The following is a 13,402-nucleotide window of genomic DNA, read 5'->3' on the forward strand; positions in this document are numbered from 1 at the left end:
GAAAGACAGAGGAAGAGATTTCTTAAAATAGGCTTTTTATTGTTTAGGTGCAGCCATAAAACCCTCACAAAACTAAAAACTAATTGACAAGGCGAGTGCAGGGGGAGGATCATTATTACCAAAAATCACCTTATTATGATCTTAAGTAGAAGCATTACAGATGATGATTTCTTCAAACAAATCAAGGCAAAAAAACTGACACAGGAGGGAAAGAACCCTCAAGGATTTTGCGTTATTACACATAATATCTGTTCAGTTTTAGAAAACTAGACCAACTACTAGAAACATTTACAAATTAGAACTACAGAGCACTCTGTGAGTGGAAAAGAAAACAAAATTAAAGATTACCCACTCGAGTCTGGTGATTTCGATTAAGGAAAATTCCCTATTATACACCCACTAAATTTAATGGTAATCTTAAGAATTCTAGGATTACACACAAAGGGTAAAATCTTAACCCCTTTGAGACAGAGACAAAACTCTCATTTTACTTCAAGAGAACTAAGATCCACCATAAAAATTCACATCATTATTGAGTGTAATCTCATAAATATACTGGAATAAATAATTCACACTTATACGAGAAAAACGAGTGTAAACATCTCCATAAATAAAGAAATCCATACACAGTTCATATGTTTTTAAGCAAAAAAGCAGTCATAATTTATTATTAGCAAGTAACAAGTTTTAACCCACCAATAACAGTATTATTTTATTTACGTATCAGATGAAGGCAATTGTTTCTCCAGCTCCTAAATAGTTGCACATTTTCAGAACACAGTAAAACTAAATGAAGCAATAATTTCAAGCAACCTTTTAACTGTTCTGTTTTGAAAGCAGTTGTGGATGCACTCCTTGCTCTTGCCATGACAGGGTAATATGGACAGAGATCTCCAAAAGCACAGCACTCCCTACAGCAGAGGCAAGTTACTGATAACAGAGAAACACACTACACGTGAAAGCCAGCCACCTTTAAATTATACAAATAATTTCCCTCGAAACATTTATCCACATGAAAATACAACTACTGCTACAGACCTTAAGAAAGAATTCAAACTGGGTTTTTACATGTATTTTGCACAAATCAAAATATTAATTTACTGAGAAGGTAATTACAAGGAGCTTGTTTGTATACTCTGTATCACGGTCTCCTGTTCTAAATATTAAACAGAGGATTATCCATCATTTTAAAATTACTAGAAACCACCCTTGGTTTTTGAAGAAAACTTCTCACTTTTCTCATGCAGCTAAAAACAAAGTTTGAAAAAAGTGCGAACTAAACAATGCTGATTATATAAGCTCTCTCTTGTGCAAATCAGTATTTTTTACAGAATTACATTTTCTCAAATCTACCCAAATTACTACTGTTAAAATAATCTTGCCTATAAGCAAATATAGTTTTATTTAAACAGAGTATGTTTCTCAGTAAAACTGAAATTTTTAGTAGTCTCCCAAATCACAATGTTTAAAACTCAAATACATTAGCAAAATGCTGGGTGACCTTTTTAAGCACTGGCAGAAGACCTGCCATAAACAAACTCTGGTTGTGAAGTCCCAATGAAAACCAAAAGGGAATCTAGGAAATTTGCAGAAGTTTATGATTTGATTAAACTTACACCAATGAAGACCTTTGTGATGTATTTCCCCTTCCCCATGCTTTGACTTCCTCAGTTTGGCTGCCACAAGTGCAATTAACCTGATCCCCCATTATGGCACCCAACCCACTGTTGGCTGAGGATGCTGGTGGTGTGAGGTTCTTCCTTACTACCTTGACCTGACTCTGGTTCCATCCATCCATCCATCCCTGCATCCCGTACCTCTGAGTGCACCCTACAGGCTGGCACCCTTCTCAGGGAAGCAAGGTGCTGGAGAAGACAGCCCACCTCCTACAGATAGTGTCAATTCCAACGAGCCTCCCCGCACCACTCCTCCATGTGATCTGCGTTTAGAAGGTTACGGGAAAGAGGAAAAACAAACACACATGCAGATTAAATATTAAAATAAGGCAAGCCTATAACCATCCTTGGACAAACACACGCAGCAGCAGCACTGAGGCCTCTCCGCTGTAAGCCGCGTACCACATTAATACGGTGGCGTTCACGGCATTATCCTTTTGTTTACTGGATGGGAAGGACAGCGGTCGTTTCCCTCTCCTTATCTGACCGCCCGCCGCTCCCATTCCCGCGTGCCGCCTGCTGCGACCGCGCTCCGCGCCGGGTTTTCCCGGTAACCGGTGCCCGCCCCCACCCCCCCCTTAGGGTCAGCAGTTTGGGGAATGCTGTGGAAATAGCTCTTTCCCAACACCGGGCTTCGTTTGCAATTGGGGCTGTAGGTGGCTCAAGACAAGCTCCTCGTTTCTGCGAAAAATCCATTTGCAAAGCAAAGGGGCGTGATCGTCTGCTGGCGCCCGGGACCGCCATCCCAAGGCCGGGCAATGAAAGAGGTGGGCTGCAGCATCCGCACCGGGCTCGGGCAAGCCAGAAGGATCCTGAAAGCGACCCCACCAAAACTAAAAGCAAGAGACAAATAAGGCTCGGCCCTCAACCCTTCCAGTCATTCAAAATAAGCCTTCATCTTTTCAAACTCTGACATTGCATTCAACAATCCTCTCGTCTTAATTAGGTTCAAAGCTTGCTCTGCAAACGGTGCATCTCTCATCTTTTCCATCTTCCTGTACTTCTTATCAAGAGAGAAAATATTTTCTTCTTCAAAATCAACTAGCTACTGAAGAAACACAAGGAAAAAAAACCCCTGCAAGTAGCTCTTAAAAGCTGTTGCTGCTCACTTGTTATCGATGCCTCTATCAGCACCGTGAATAGAGTAGCAACACCTATTCCCCTCCAAGCAGCTACTTTTTCATGGTTTGTCATTTCACCCAGCTAGACCCATAAACACATATTACAGCTATACAGGCATAAGGGTCTGACTACCATATCTTGCATAAATCCAAGAGCCAAGACAATCCTTCCAGTGTCTCATCATTAACTTCCTCCCTGACAGACTGGCTGTTCTGTGCCCTCCTCAACCAGCCCCCAGTTGTGTACAAACCCTCACTCACTGAGAGAAGGTGGATTACTATTTTGGGGAAGAAGGAAGGATATTTGTTTCTTTCGGTTTTTTTTTTTTTTCCCCAGCATAAGGAGCACCTAATAAAAGGAATAGCTACATACTGAAAATCTAAATTCTCTCTCACCCTAAGTTTCAGATTCCTTCAGTTTGACACCCAACATCTGCAATCCATAAACCATCAACTGTGGAACACACCACCACACGGTGGGCCCTTCAGTGAAATATGTGATACAGTGTACAACAGCTCAAACATATAGGGACTTACTTCTGGAAAGAATTATCAGTTTTTAAATTCACATTCCATGCCCACTATGATTTACTGTTAAACTTTTGCAAGAGATGAGATTTTTCAAAACCATGATATTAAATTTATCCTTCTCATTTTGATATTACAGCGTTTTTCAGCTAGAGAGCCAAGGATTGTTACTGTAATCTGAGGTCCTCAGTCAAACAATCCTGTTTTTAACTCAATCATTTTACATGTTTAAATAATATTTAGAAGATGCATTAACATAAACTATTTTGGTCACATTTTCCAAACACTTCCCAAAATCTTACATAAGAAAACTCTGAATGCAGCCCAAACATAGTAACTGTGTAAACAGCAGCTTCTAGTGGGGTACCCAGAAGTATATACTCATAATAATGGCACAGTAGTATTGAAACATGAAGAAATATTCCAAAATTAAACATTTTCCTCATACAAAGAGCCACCAAGTTACTCCTTATAAATAGTAAGACTGCTTATTACAGGATGTGTAAAAAGGGATAAAAGTGACTTTTAAGGAAGCAAAGAGGGATAGTGCTCTACACATCAACACACAACCTTGTGATGGTAAACACAAAGCACACACACAGCAGGCACTGTCAGACGCAGTTACTCACCTTTCACAGCACTGGCTTCTTTCAGGTTGTGAGGCAGAAAGTCTATGCTGGCATAGGCGCTCATCTCTACTCCATTGATGCCCCCATTCAGGAGGTGCCTGGCTTTCAACCTGGACTTGTCACAGTTTGCCAGAGACCCATCCACCACGTCAATGGCGATGTAGTTGAGGCCATTCTGGAAGCCAGCCGAGGTCTCCCGGCACATGGGACTGCTACCCTGCTCCTCCTCCAGGCCTTCGCTTTTCCTGAGGGACACGTTCTCCACCGAGGCCGAGTTGTGTCGTTTGGGGTTGTGTGCGAAGGAGGGGGACACTGGGGTCACAGTGGTGGTGGAAGAGAAAGTTTCTGAGCTGTGCCTCCTCCGCCCCTGGGGATCTGCCCGGATTACTTTTGCCCCCCGATTCGGGTCTGGGGGAGGGCTGGAGAGAATGAAAGCCTCCACCCCAGAGAGGGTGAGCCTCTTCACCCCAGATGTGGGGCTAGTGACACGGGCACTTTCTGGTTTCTGAATGATGGGTTGAGGTGGGGTAGTGGCCATGCCAAAGGTCATCTCAGTGTAATCACCACCATCTGATGGGCTGGACGAACAAGCCACCCCCACAGCTGCCTTCAAGTAGCGTCCATTGGGCTGGCTGGTGCTGGAGGAAGAACCTGGTGAGAGAGCTTCCAAGGAGCCCACCGAGACCGTGCCTGACTGGGAGGGAGACTGTGACCCAAAGTCAATGTTCATGTAGTCAGAGAGAGGGGAGCGCCTCTGTCCCGTGCCTGAGCCCAGGGAGGAGGCTGGGCTGTCAGCAGGCAGTGAGGGGGGAGAATAGATGGCAGCATCCCCAAAGTCAATGTTGATGTATTCACCAGGGCTCTTGGGCTCAGGCGGCAGAGGGTGCTCATTCATGCTGGGCAGCATTGTCCGCAAGGTCTCCAAAGAGAGGCGGCTGGGCCGGGCCACCCGCTGGCATCGCTGGCTCAGGAAGCTCTCGGTCCGGCTGTGCCGCAGGGGCGAAGGCACCGTGTGGCTGGAGGGGGCGAAGGTGCCTGCAGGCAACTGGCCCGCTCCACACACCGCCTCCTCCGGGATCATCCTCCCCGGGGAGTTCATGAAGACATACTGGTCGCTGTCCTTCGCCAAGCCCTGGCTCTTGTAGGAGCGGGGTAAGGAGCTGTATGAATAGCAGCTGGGCTTTGGGGGCTCACTGGACCCATGCCCTGAAGGGGCGAAAAAGAAGTCTGGGGGAGTGAGGGAGGGAACTTGGGGCCCATTCTGGGGGTCCCGAGGGGACATATTGATATAGTCGCCGTTACTCAGCCTTCCATCTGAGCTCTCCACAGACAGCTTGGAGCCGCACCACATCCGCATGTACCCGCTATCGTCAGGGGAGCTCTCCCCAGGCGAGCTGGTCTTGTAGCTGCTCCCGTTTCCCGGGGACCCGCTACCCACCCCTGCCCGGGGCTGCAGGATCTGCTTGGGGGCAGACACGCTGGTTGGGCTCATGGGCATGTAATCATCGCTGCTCCGGCTTCCCTGCCCTAAGGCTGCGGCCACACCGGGGGTCATGGGCATGTAGCCGTCATCATCTCCCCCTCCTCCTCCCACTGCCGGCGGGCCCAGATTGGTGCTGCTGCTGCCGGAGCTGCGGTGAGAACCGATCTCGATGTCCCCGTAGTCCTCAGGGTAGGGGGTGTAGGTCACTTTGGGGGAAGCCCCGGCTTGGCAGGACGGGAAGAGGCGGCCGGCGCTGCCGGCGAAGGTGGCGCGCATCAGCGTGTACTCGTCGAGGGAGGCGGAGGAAACCTGCGGCGCGGCAGGTCGCTGCCGGCACGGCGTGGTTAGGGAGTAGGTCCGCTTCCGATGGCACCTGTCGCTGGCAGCATCGGGGCAGGGCCGGTAGCAGAGGCGGCCACTCGGGGGCCGCTCCATCGTCATGTAGCCGTAGAGGTCGGTGCCGCCCCCCGGGTCCCGCACTGGGGGGGGTCTCGGCCACCGACTCGGGGGTGTTGCTGCGGTTGCTGGCAGTGGAGGAGGTGGAGAAGGGCCGGAGGTCGCCGCCCGGGCTGGAGCCGTACTCGTCGAAAGACATAAAGCCGGCGTCACTGGGGGAGCCGGACACAGAGGCGCTGCCGCTGGACGGGCGCTGCGGGTGATGCGGGTGGGCAGGCTCGGAGCCGAGGCCGCTACTGGAGGAGAGGCTGATGGGGCTGGTGGCGGAGGGGGGCGAGTGGGAGGCGGGCATGGACATGGAACGGCTGCTCTGCAGCCCGCCGCCGCCGGCCAGCACCGGGAGCAGTTTCCCCGCCTGCCGCCCTCCGCCGCCGCTGAGCGTGTGCGAGCGGCTCAGGGGAGTCCGCACGGGGCCCGGGCTCATGGGGCTGCCGGCCGCAGAGCCCACCCGGCAGCCGTCGCCCTCGCTGGCCGTTCTCACCCGGCACGGCGTGCACTTGGTGGCGGCGCCGGCGGCGAGGCTGTCGGTGCGGGAACGGCGGAGGAGGCCGGTCTGGCTGGGAGGCAGGTTGACCAGGTGGTGGTGCCGGCGACCGGGCACCGTGATGGGGTGGGTGGCGGAGGCGCCGCTACCGCCGGGCCCGCCAGCCCCCCCGGACGAAGAGGAGGAGGAGGACTGGCTCTTGCTGCGGGGCCGGAACTCGGACAGCTCCTTCAGCGCCTTCATGGCCTCCAGGATGGTCTCGTGGATGTTCTGGGCCACCACCGAGTCGTCCGCTTGCATCCAGAGCTCGCCAGGGCCGGTGGCGGCCGAGCGCCCCACCTCGATGAAGAAGAAGCTGTCGGAGTGGCCGCAGCGGCGGATGTTCATCAGCTGCAGCGTGACCGAGGGCAGCTCGCAATTGAGGCGCACGAACCCAATGGTGCGGGCCGAGAGGCAGAGCCGGTGGACGCCGGTGAGGTTTTTACTCTGCCCCAAGCCCTTGGGCTTCAGCGTCACCTGCCAGACCTCTCGGTAGGCAGCGGTGGCCGGCGCGATCAGCCCGTAGTTAAGGTCTTCGCCGGCGGCGGCCAGGGAGGCGGCGGCCGCGCCGCAGGAGGCGGAGAAGGGGGAGGCGAGGTGACGGTGGGGGGACCCCTGGCAGGCCGCCTTGCCCTCGTTGAGCAGATCGGTGAGAGCCCTGTACCAGCCCTCCTGCTCCTGTTCGTTCTCGGCCGCCACAGCGAAGTACTCGTCCTTGGTGTAGAGGGCAATGAGGTACTTGTGCTTGGCGTCCGCCCGCTTGTTGATGTTGAGGCAGGAGTCCAGGGCGATCACCCGCTTGGGCGCCCCGGACTTGTTCCTCCATTTCTTCTCGCTCTCGTAGTACTCCAGCCGGGCGCCTCCCGCCTCCTCCCCGCCGCCGCCCGGGCCACGCAGCACGAAGAAGCGCTTGTGGCCGTGCTTCTGCTTGCGCAGGTACCCACACTTCCTCACGCCCTGGTTGTTGTTGTTGTTGTTGTTCAGGTTAGGGCCGGGCGGGGAGCTCAGGGGGGGCAGCAGCCCCAGCACGGCGGGGCTCGCCATCCCCAGCCCCGCGGCGGGAGCGCCGCCCGGCTTCTCTCGCTGCTGTCGCCGACGCTAACCGGATCCGGAGCCCGAGCGCCGCGGGCGAAAAAAAAAAAAGGGGGAAAAAAAAAAAAAAAAGGGAAGGATGGAGGGAAGCAGATAAAATAAAGTTATTCCTTCGTAGAAGAGCGCGGTGCCCAGAGCCGCAGCGGGATCCTCCGCTGTCACCTCTAGGCAGCGGGTGCTGCCGGCGGCCGCCCGGCGTCCTCCCCGGCTCGAGCACCGGCGACACCGCTAAGGCTCCCCGACCGCCGCCGCTGCTGCTGCTGCCGCTGGTGCTGCCGGCGCCGACGGGAGTTTCGCCGTAAGTAACACATCGCGCACCGAGTGCCCCAACTAAAGAGCAAAACAACACGTGACCGCCGCCTCACCGAGGCGCTCACACACCGAGACGGGGCGGGGCGCCGCCGCCGCCGGCACCGCCCCGCCTTGGCCGCCGGGCCGCGCGAAGGACGGCTGCGGCCCTCAATGGGGCTGCGGGGCGGGCTCTCCGCAGCGAGGCGGCGCGACGCCGTTGGACAGCGGGAGCCTCTCCCCCCCACCCCTTTCCCGCCCCTCCGCGTTCCCGCCCACCGCCTCCGGCCCCCCTCGGGCGCCGCGGAGCCCGCCCCTGCCCTCCGCGCACACAGCGCGGAACGTGCTGGGGACGCGGGCCCGGCGGGAAGACCCGGCACGTCCGGCGAGCCCCGGTGCTGCCCCTCGTCATCCCTCGGGACACGGCGGGGCGCCGGCGGAGCTCGCCGAGGCCATATCAGGTGCTGCGGACCCGCCGGGCGGAGCTTCCGGGCGTGCGTGAGCGCCGGGCGCCCCCCGCGCGCCCCCGCACACACGCGCGTGTGCGTCAGCCCTGTCCGCACACGCGCGGCGGCTCCGCGCGCGCTCCTCCGCCCGGTGTGTCACAGCGCCCACGCGGCGCGGCCGCCCCCGCCCGCAGCGCCCGCTCCCCGCGGGGCCGCGCTGCGCCCGCCCCGTGCGGCGGGGAAATGCCACCCAGGGAGGACCGGGGGACAGAGGCTGCCGCTCGTAGTCCGTGTTAATGGAACAGCACTAATTTATCCGCGCGCTTCGCCTTAGTGGTGAATAAGGGCAGCGTCCGCATTTCCTCTGGAAACGATCCCGGCCCCGTTGGGGGATCGCGGCGTGGCGATTACGGAACGAGCGGCGGCAGGGTCAGAGCGGCCCCCCGTCTCCTCAGGGCACCCCGCTTCCCTGCTCCCCCCGCCGCGGCCGCTCCCGCTCCTTCACCGGGCGTGCGGGGGCTCCGCGGGGCGGGGAGCCACGGGGGCGGGGGGGCGCGAAGTGTCGCGCTTGTTTACAGGGGACCCGCGCGCTCGTCACCAGGCGGGCCGCGCCCGGGGATCAATGAGCGCCTTTCTCTCCGCTCCACCGGAGGGAGGTGAAGGGCGGGGGGCGACAGAGGGGCCCCGGCCGGGGTGGGTGCCAGGAGGAGCGGCGGTCTGTCCAGCCCGCATTTTCCTGTGTGAGGCGGGAGCGGGGGAAGGAAGGGGGAGCGGAGGGGCCCAGGAGGCGGCTGCGGGGCGGTTATGCCAAGCTCTCGCCCCCCGATGAGGGCGGTCGCGGCGCGTTACGAAGCGCGCAGAGTGGTGCGGGGAGGGCAGCGATAGTAAAAGTCGAGGGATGAAGGGAAGAGGCTGTACTGAAACCGTCCAGCGTGTTCCTAACCGCAGCATCTCCGCCCGCTTCGGGAGCGGCTGGGGAAGCCTCCCTTTGCACATGCCCGAGAGGAGAAGTGAGGCTGGGGTCACGAAATCATCCATCCGTGTTTTCCCGTCTCCCCCCGGAGCGCCGTCGGGACACGCTTTCCTTTGTCGGCCTGCGCCGAAGCTGAAGCAAACGGGTTTGCGAGTGAGGACGAGGGGAAAAAACCCACAAAAACAACACCGCAAACAAATGAGCAAGGGAAAAAAAAAGACGAAAATGATGCGGCGCCTCCAGCTGCCGCCGTGCGGGGCCGTGGCCGAGCTCTCCCCGTGTTCCCGACGGGGAAGGCGCTGGGGCCGCCCGCAGCCCGCATATACCGCTGTCGCAGCTCAGCTCCCTCCTGCACGAAATTCTCCGTGGTTTGGGTCATAACAACTCATTTAGAAATTAACAGCTGTGACGGGGTGGGGAGGGGGGAGGGGAGGGAGGGGAGAGTGTGATTGGAAAAGACCACTTCACTGTAAATACCGGCATGCTGCAGTAAAGCATCTTCTGAAGGAAGACCTCTCACATCATCTTACGGGAAAATACTAAAATTAACATACAGGGTAGTAGTTGCCCGGGTTTATTAAATTTTGGGGGAGGTTAATGGAGTAAGAGAAGTTATTTGAGATCAGAGGCACCGACCTCTCCTGAGAAGCAAGAAGAGTGTAACCTTAGGCAAGGCACCTGTGACCTCTCTGTACCTGTGGGACTCTTCAAAGAAAATGATGCTGACAATCCTTACTGCCCTGGCAATGTGCTTTGATTTCTGTATGTGCAAAAATGCATAGAATTGGTAATTGTAAACTTAGATTATATGTAATGATTGCATAACAATCCTCATTGAGGACAGCTTCATATGAAAACTCAGGAATAGTTGATTTTTTAGATATGACTATAGCCTGGGCCTATAAACACAAACTTTTGTCTGCAAACCCCTTGGGAATTTGAAAATATTTTCTCCAGACATTTATGAAATATATTGGTGACCTTGAGTAAGCATTCTTAGGTCTGAAATGTAAAAAAGATAAATATTATTTCATCTACTCGACGTTGTTATATATGTTATTCTTGACCATGTGGGCAATACACATTCAATGTACTGGCTATAGCAGCACAGGTTTGTTTGCAAACAATTTCTGTGACAAAGACACTAGGATAGACTAGAATCCAAGGTTGCAGTTCATAGTTTTTATTTCTGGAAAGATTGATATATCTTTAACAGCTCATTTTTGGCAGGGGTTGATTCATAACAAGCATTATCTTTTCCATAGTTATGTTTGGGGTTTGGTTTTTAATGCATAACTGGTGCACTGAACACAAGAATTGGGACTCAGGCGTGTGTAAAATGCAGGTTAAAAAGTAAATTATTTCATGACCAATATGCTGGAATGAATGATCCTAGTTTACACAGATTACCTGTCTTATTCAGAGTTTCCTCTGAACTCCTCTGAATTGTTTTTCAACACTATACCCTTCTGAAAAATTTTCCCCGTCATTTCAGTGTAATTACAGGGCACTTAATTACAATAAATGCACTAATACCACTCATCCATCCCCCCTTTCAGCTACAATTCACTGCTCCTACAGGCTGGCATGCCTTATGATTTAGCTAGTCCTGTGCATTGTGTAGCATGTTAGCTTTAATTTCTGAGGTAAGAGGGGTTTCAGAGATACAGAGGGCGGTGAATTGGGATTGTTAAGCACAACACACGCACCCTTTTTCCACCAAACAATTTCAGGCACAACGCAGGAGTGGACAAATACGGGTGACAGAATCTTTAGTAATGCAACAGATTTGCCAGAGGATGTTTTCGTAAATCATCTCTGTAGAACAGTTTCATCATCCTGAAAGAAGAAGTGATCCTATTTTACCCTCCCATTCCTTTTCTTCTGTCATATTATCCTGCCCCAACTGTATTTCACCATATTCACCTTCAAGTTTGAGGTCTTGACTGGGAATGCTTTGCTAATATTTAAGTACACCAGCCAAATAGTTCTAATATTAGTATCTTTCCTGCCTGCTAAACTATGCTTTTGCCAGCATACCAGGCTTCAGCCATCTCCTTTTTCTTCCAAGAAAAATAAACTGTGTTAGGTAATGGTCAGGTTTATCAAAATATACTATGTATGTATGGGGCATTTGCCATCAGTTATGTCAGTCATAAAATGTTGCCTCTGTCCACTCTAAAATGAAATGCCTAGAAAATTATAGACCTTGCTTATGACCATGAAGTTTAGATCCAGCAAATACAGTTTTGTTGGCACAGAGCCCTACTGATTGCACATTTCCATGCTTCAAATACTTGGGGTTCCTTAGCTGTATTTAAAAAATAAAATTAAAAAAGAAGTTGTGATAATTTCATTTATATATAAATGTATTTAAACTTAGTGTTTTCATTACTGAGCTATATGGATGAATGCTAAGCAGTGGCCATCAACACAGTTTTGCAAGCAATGAACTTCTCAAGCCATCAGTGAATTTTGCTTGAGAAGGCTGTTTGTCTGAATAATAGCTAAATGATTGAATTTATTACTTCTAGGGACATGCAATGAGTTTTAGTTACATCTGAAAGCTTGATTCTATAAGCCTAACACAGGATCCAGTTGGGGGTTTTGGTCTGCTCCCTGTCCCTCTCCCCCTCACCTCCATTAAGGGGATTGAAGCATGGGGCCCTATGAATATGTAGCTATATTTAAATACTGCCCAAGGTCACAGCCAGTTACTCAAAAAACACTTTCTGATAGACTGGATGCATGAGTAGGTTGAATTCCAAAATTTCTGACATCCTTTAAAAATATGTTTTTCTTTGTTCTTATTTTAAATATAATTTTGAAATATCTTTCAATATCAGGATAAGGAGTAACAGTTGAAAGGGATGTATTTGATGTTTAGCTTGGCTGTTGCCTTCTACCTGTTGCCAGGTTCACATAGCTGATGGTAGTGAAGCCATGGGAAAAAGGTGCAGAGAAAGATTATGTGCGTCAGCAACATTTTCTTATACTGTCAAGAGTACAGTTATCTGTTCCAACACAACAGTGATTTATATTTTGATGTCCTTGAACTTCTACATAAACAGGTAAAGTCAGTTTATTCCCTGGTACATTTATTTGCATATTCCTGATACAGTGTAATTCTGGTTATACATTTCATAACCTTAACGTAAGAGGACATGAACTCCCATCAACTTGTTTCTGTCTTACCTTTCTCAGCTCCTTTGAGTGCTAATGTACCATGACTGTGCTACTATCTAGTTGAGAAATCCGTGTTACTTGGGAGGAAGGACAGGCCATCTTTCCAGATAGGTTTACAAAAGACTTTGTTGATACTAATTTAGTAACTCCTAACAGCAGGTTTTATTCCTTTATAGCAAGAGTGAGGCTAAGTGATACAGTTGACCTTACCCTTAAACCGGGGCTGCCAATTTTTTTTCCCCCTGGTCCTGTGTAAACATCTATGGGTGGCTTCGTACAAGACAGAAAGATATTCAGAAATCACAGACTCTAAAAATACTTCTTTCTTAAGTAAAGGTTACTTGCTTCGGTGAATATCGCACCCACAGTTTTCCAGAGAATTCCAGGTTAAATAAATAGGGGTTACAGTTATGGAACTTCGTGCATATTCAGTAATTCTTGAGCCAAATAATACTTTTATTAATTACTTGAAATAGATACAGATATAATGTTGATGTCACTACCTTGTATGTTCTTATATGGGAGGGGGTAATAAGCTGAGGAAAACCTGGAACATGCCTTATTTACAGGGGTTTTTTTGTTTTTACTAAGACTTCAATATTTTTCTGCATTTGGATCATTCCTTCCTCAAAATTTTTATCTCAAGTGGCAAGTTCAGAACCGCGGAGTCCCCGGGCAGGCGGATACGCCGGTGCTGTTTGGGGAAAGCCCTGAGCAAGTTCCCGGGGTCTGAAAAAGGAGACAGTTCTTCTGTGGCAGGTGAACCCGCAAAAGGCCGGTTTGGGACCAGGTCTGGCTGCAGCAGCGTGTCCCCGGGCCCGGCGGGGGCTCCTCGGGCCGGCCCCGGCCCCTCCCGCCGCCGGCAGCGCCGCTCCGTGCGGGGGCTCCGCGCGCTCGGCGCCTCCCGCGGAAATCGCCGCTTTTGGTAAATCTCCCGGGGCGAGCCTGGGGGAGGGGCTGGGGGCGTGCGGGGGGTGTGGATCAGCTCCTGCCCCGCTCCC

At 52.0% G+C, this 13,402-nt stretch overlaps 1 protein-coding gene across 1 annotated transcript in view; it reads right to left on the bottom strand.

The window, feature by feature from the left end:
* Positions 1 to 7,881, bottom strand: part of IRS2 (insulin receptor substrate 2) — a 29,012-nt gene extending 21,131 nt beyond the window's left edge. Inside the window, 2 exon segments of the mRNA XM_042038470.1 lie at positions 3,955 to 5,923; positions 5,925 to 7,881. Coding sequence (XP_041894404.1) covers positions 3,955 to 5,923; positions 5,925 to 7,460 — 3,505 coding nt within the window. The 5' untranslated portion in view covers positions 7,461 to 7,881.
* Between the last annotated feature and the right edge of the window lie 5,521 nt (positions 7,882 to 13,402).

This window comes from Corvus kubaryi, unplaced genomic scaffold (assembly GCF_017639235.1).
Source record: "Corvus kubaryi isolate FWS band 111438036 unplaced genomic scaffold, C.kubaryi_AGA036_p1.0 133, whole genome shotgun sequence".
Taxonomy (NCBI): Eukaryota; Metazoa; Chordata; class Aves; order Passeriformes; family Corvidae; genus Corvus; species Corvus kubaryi.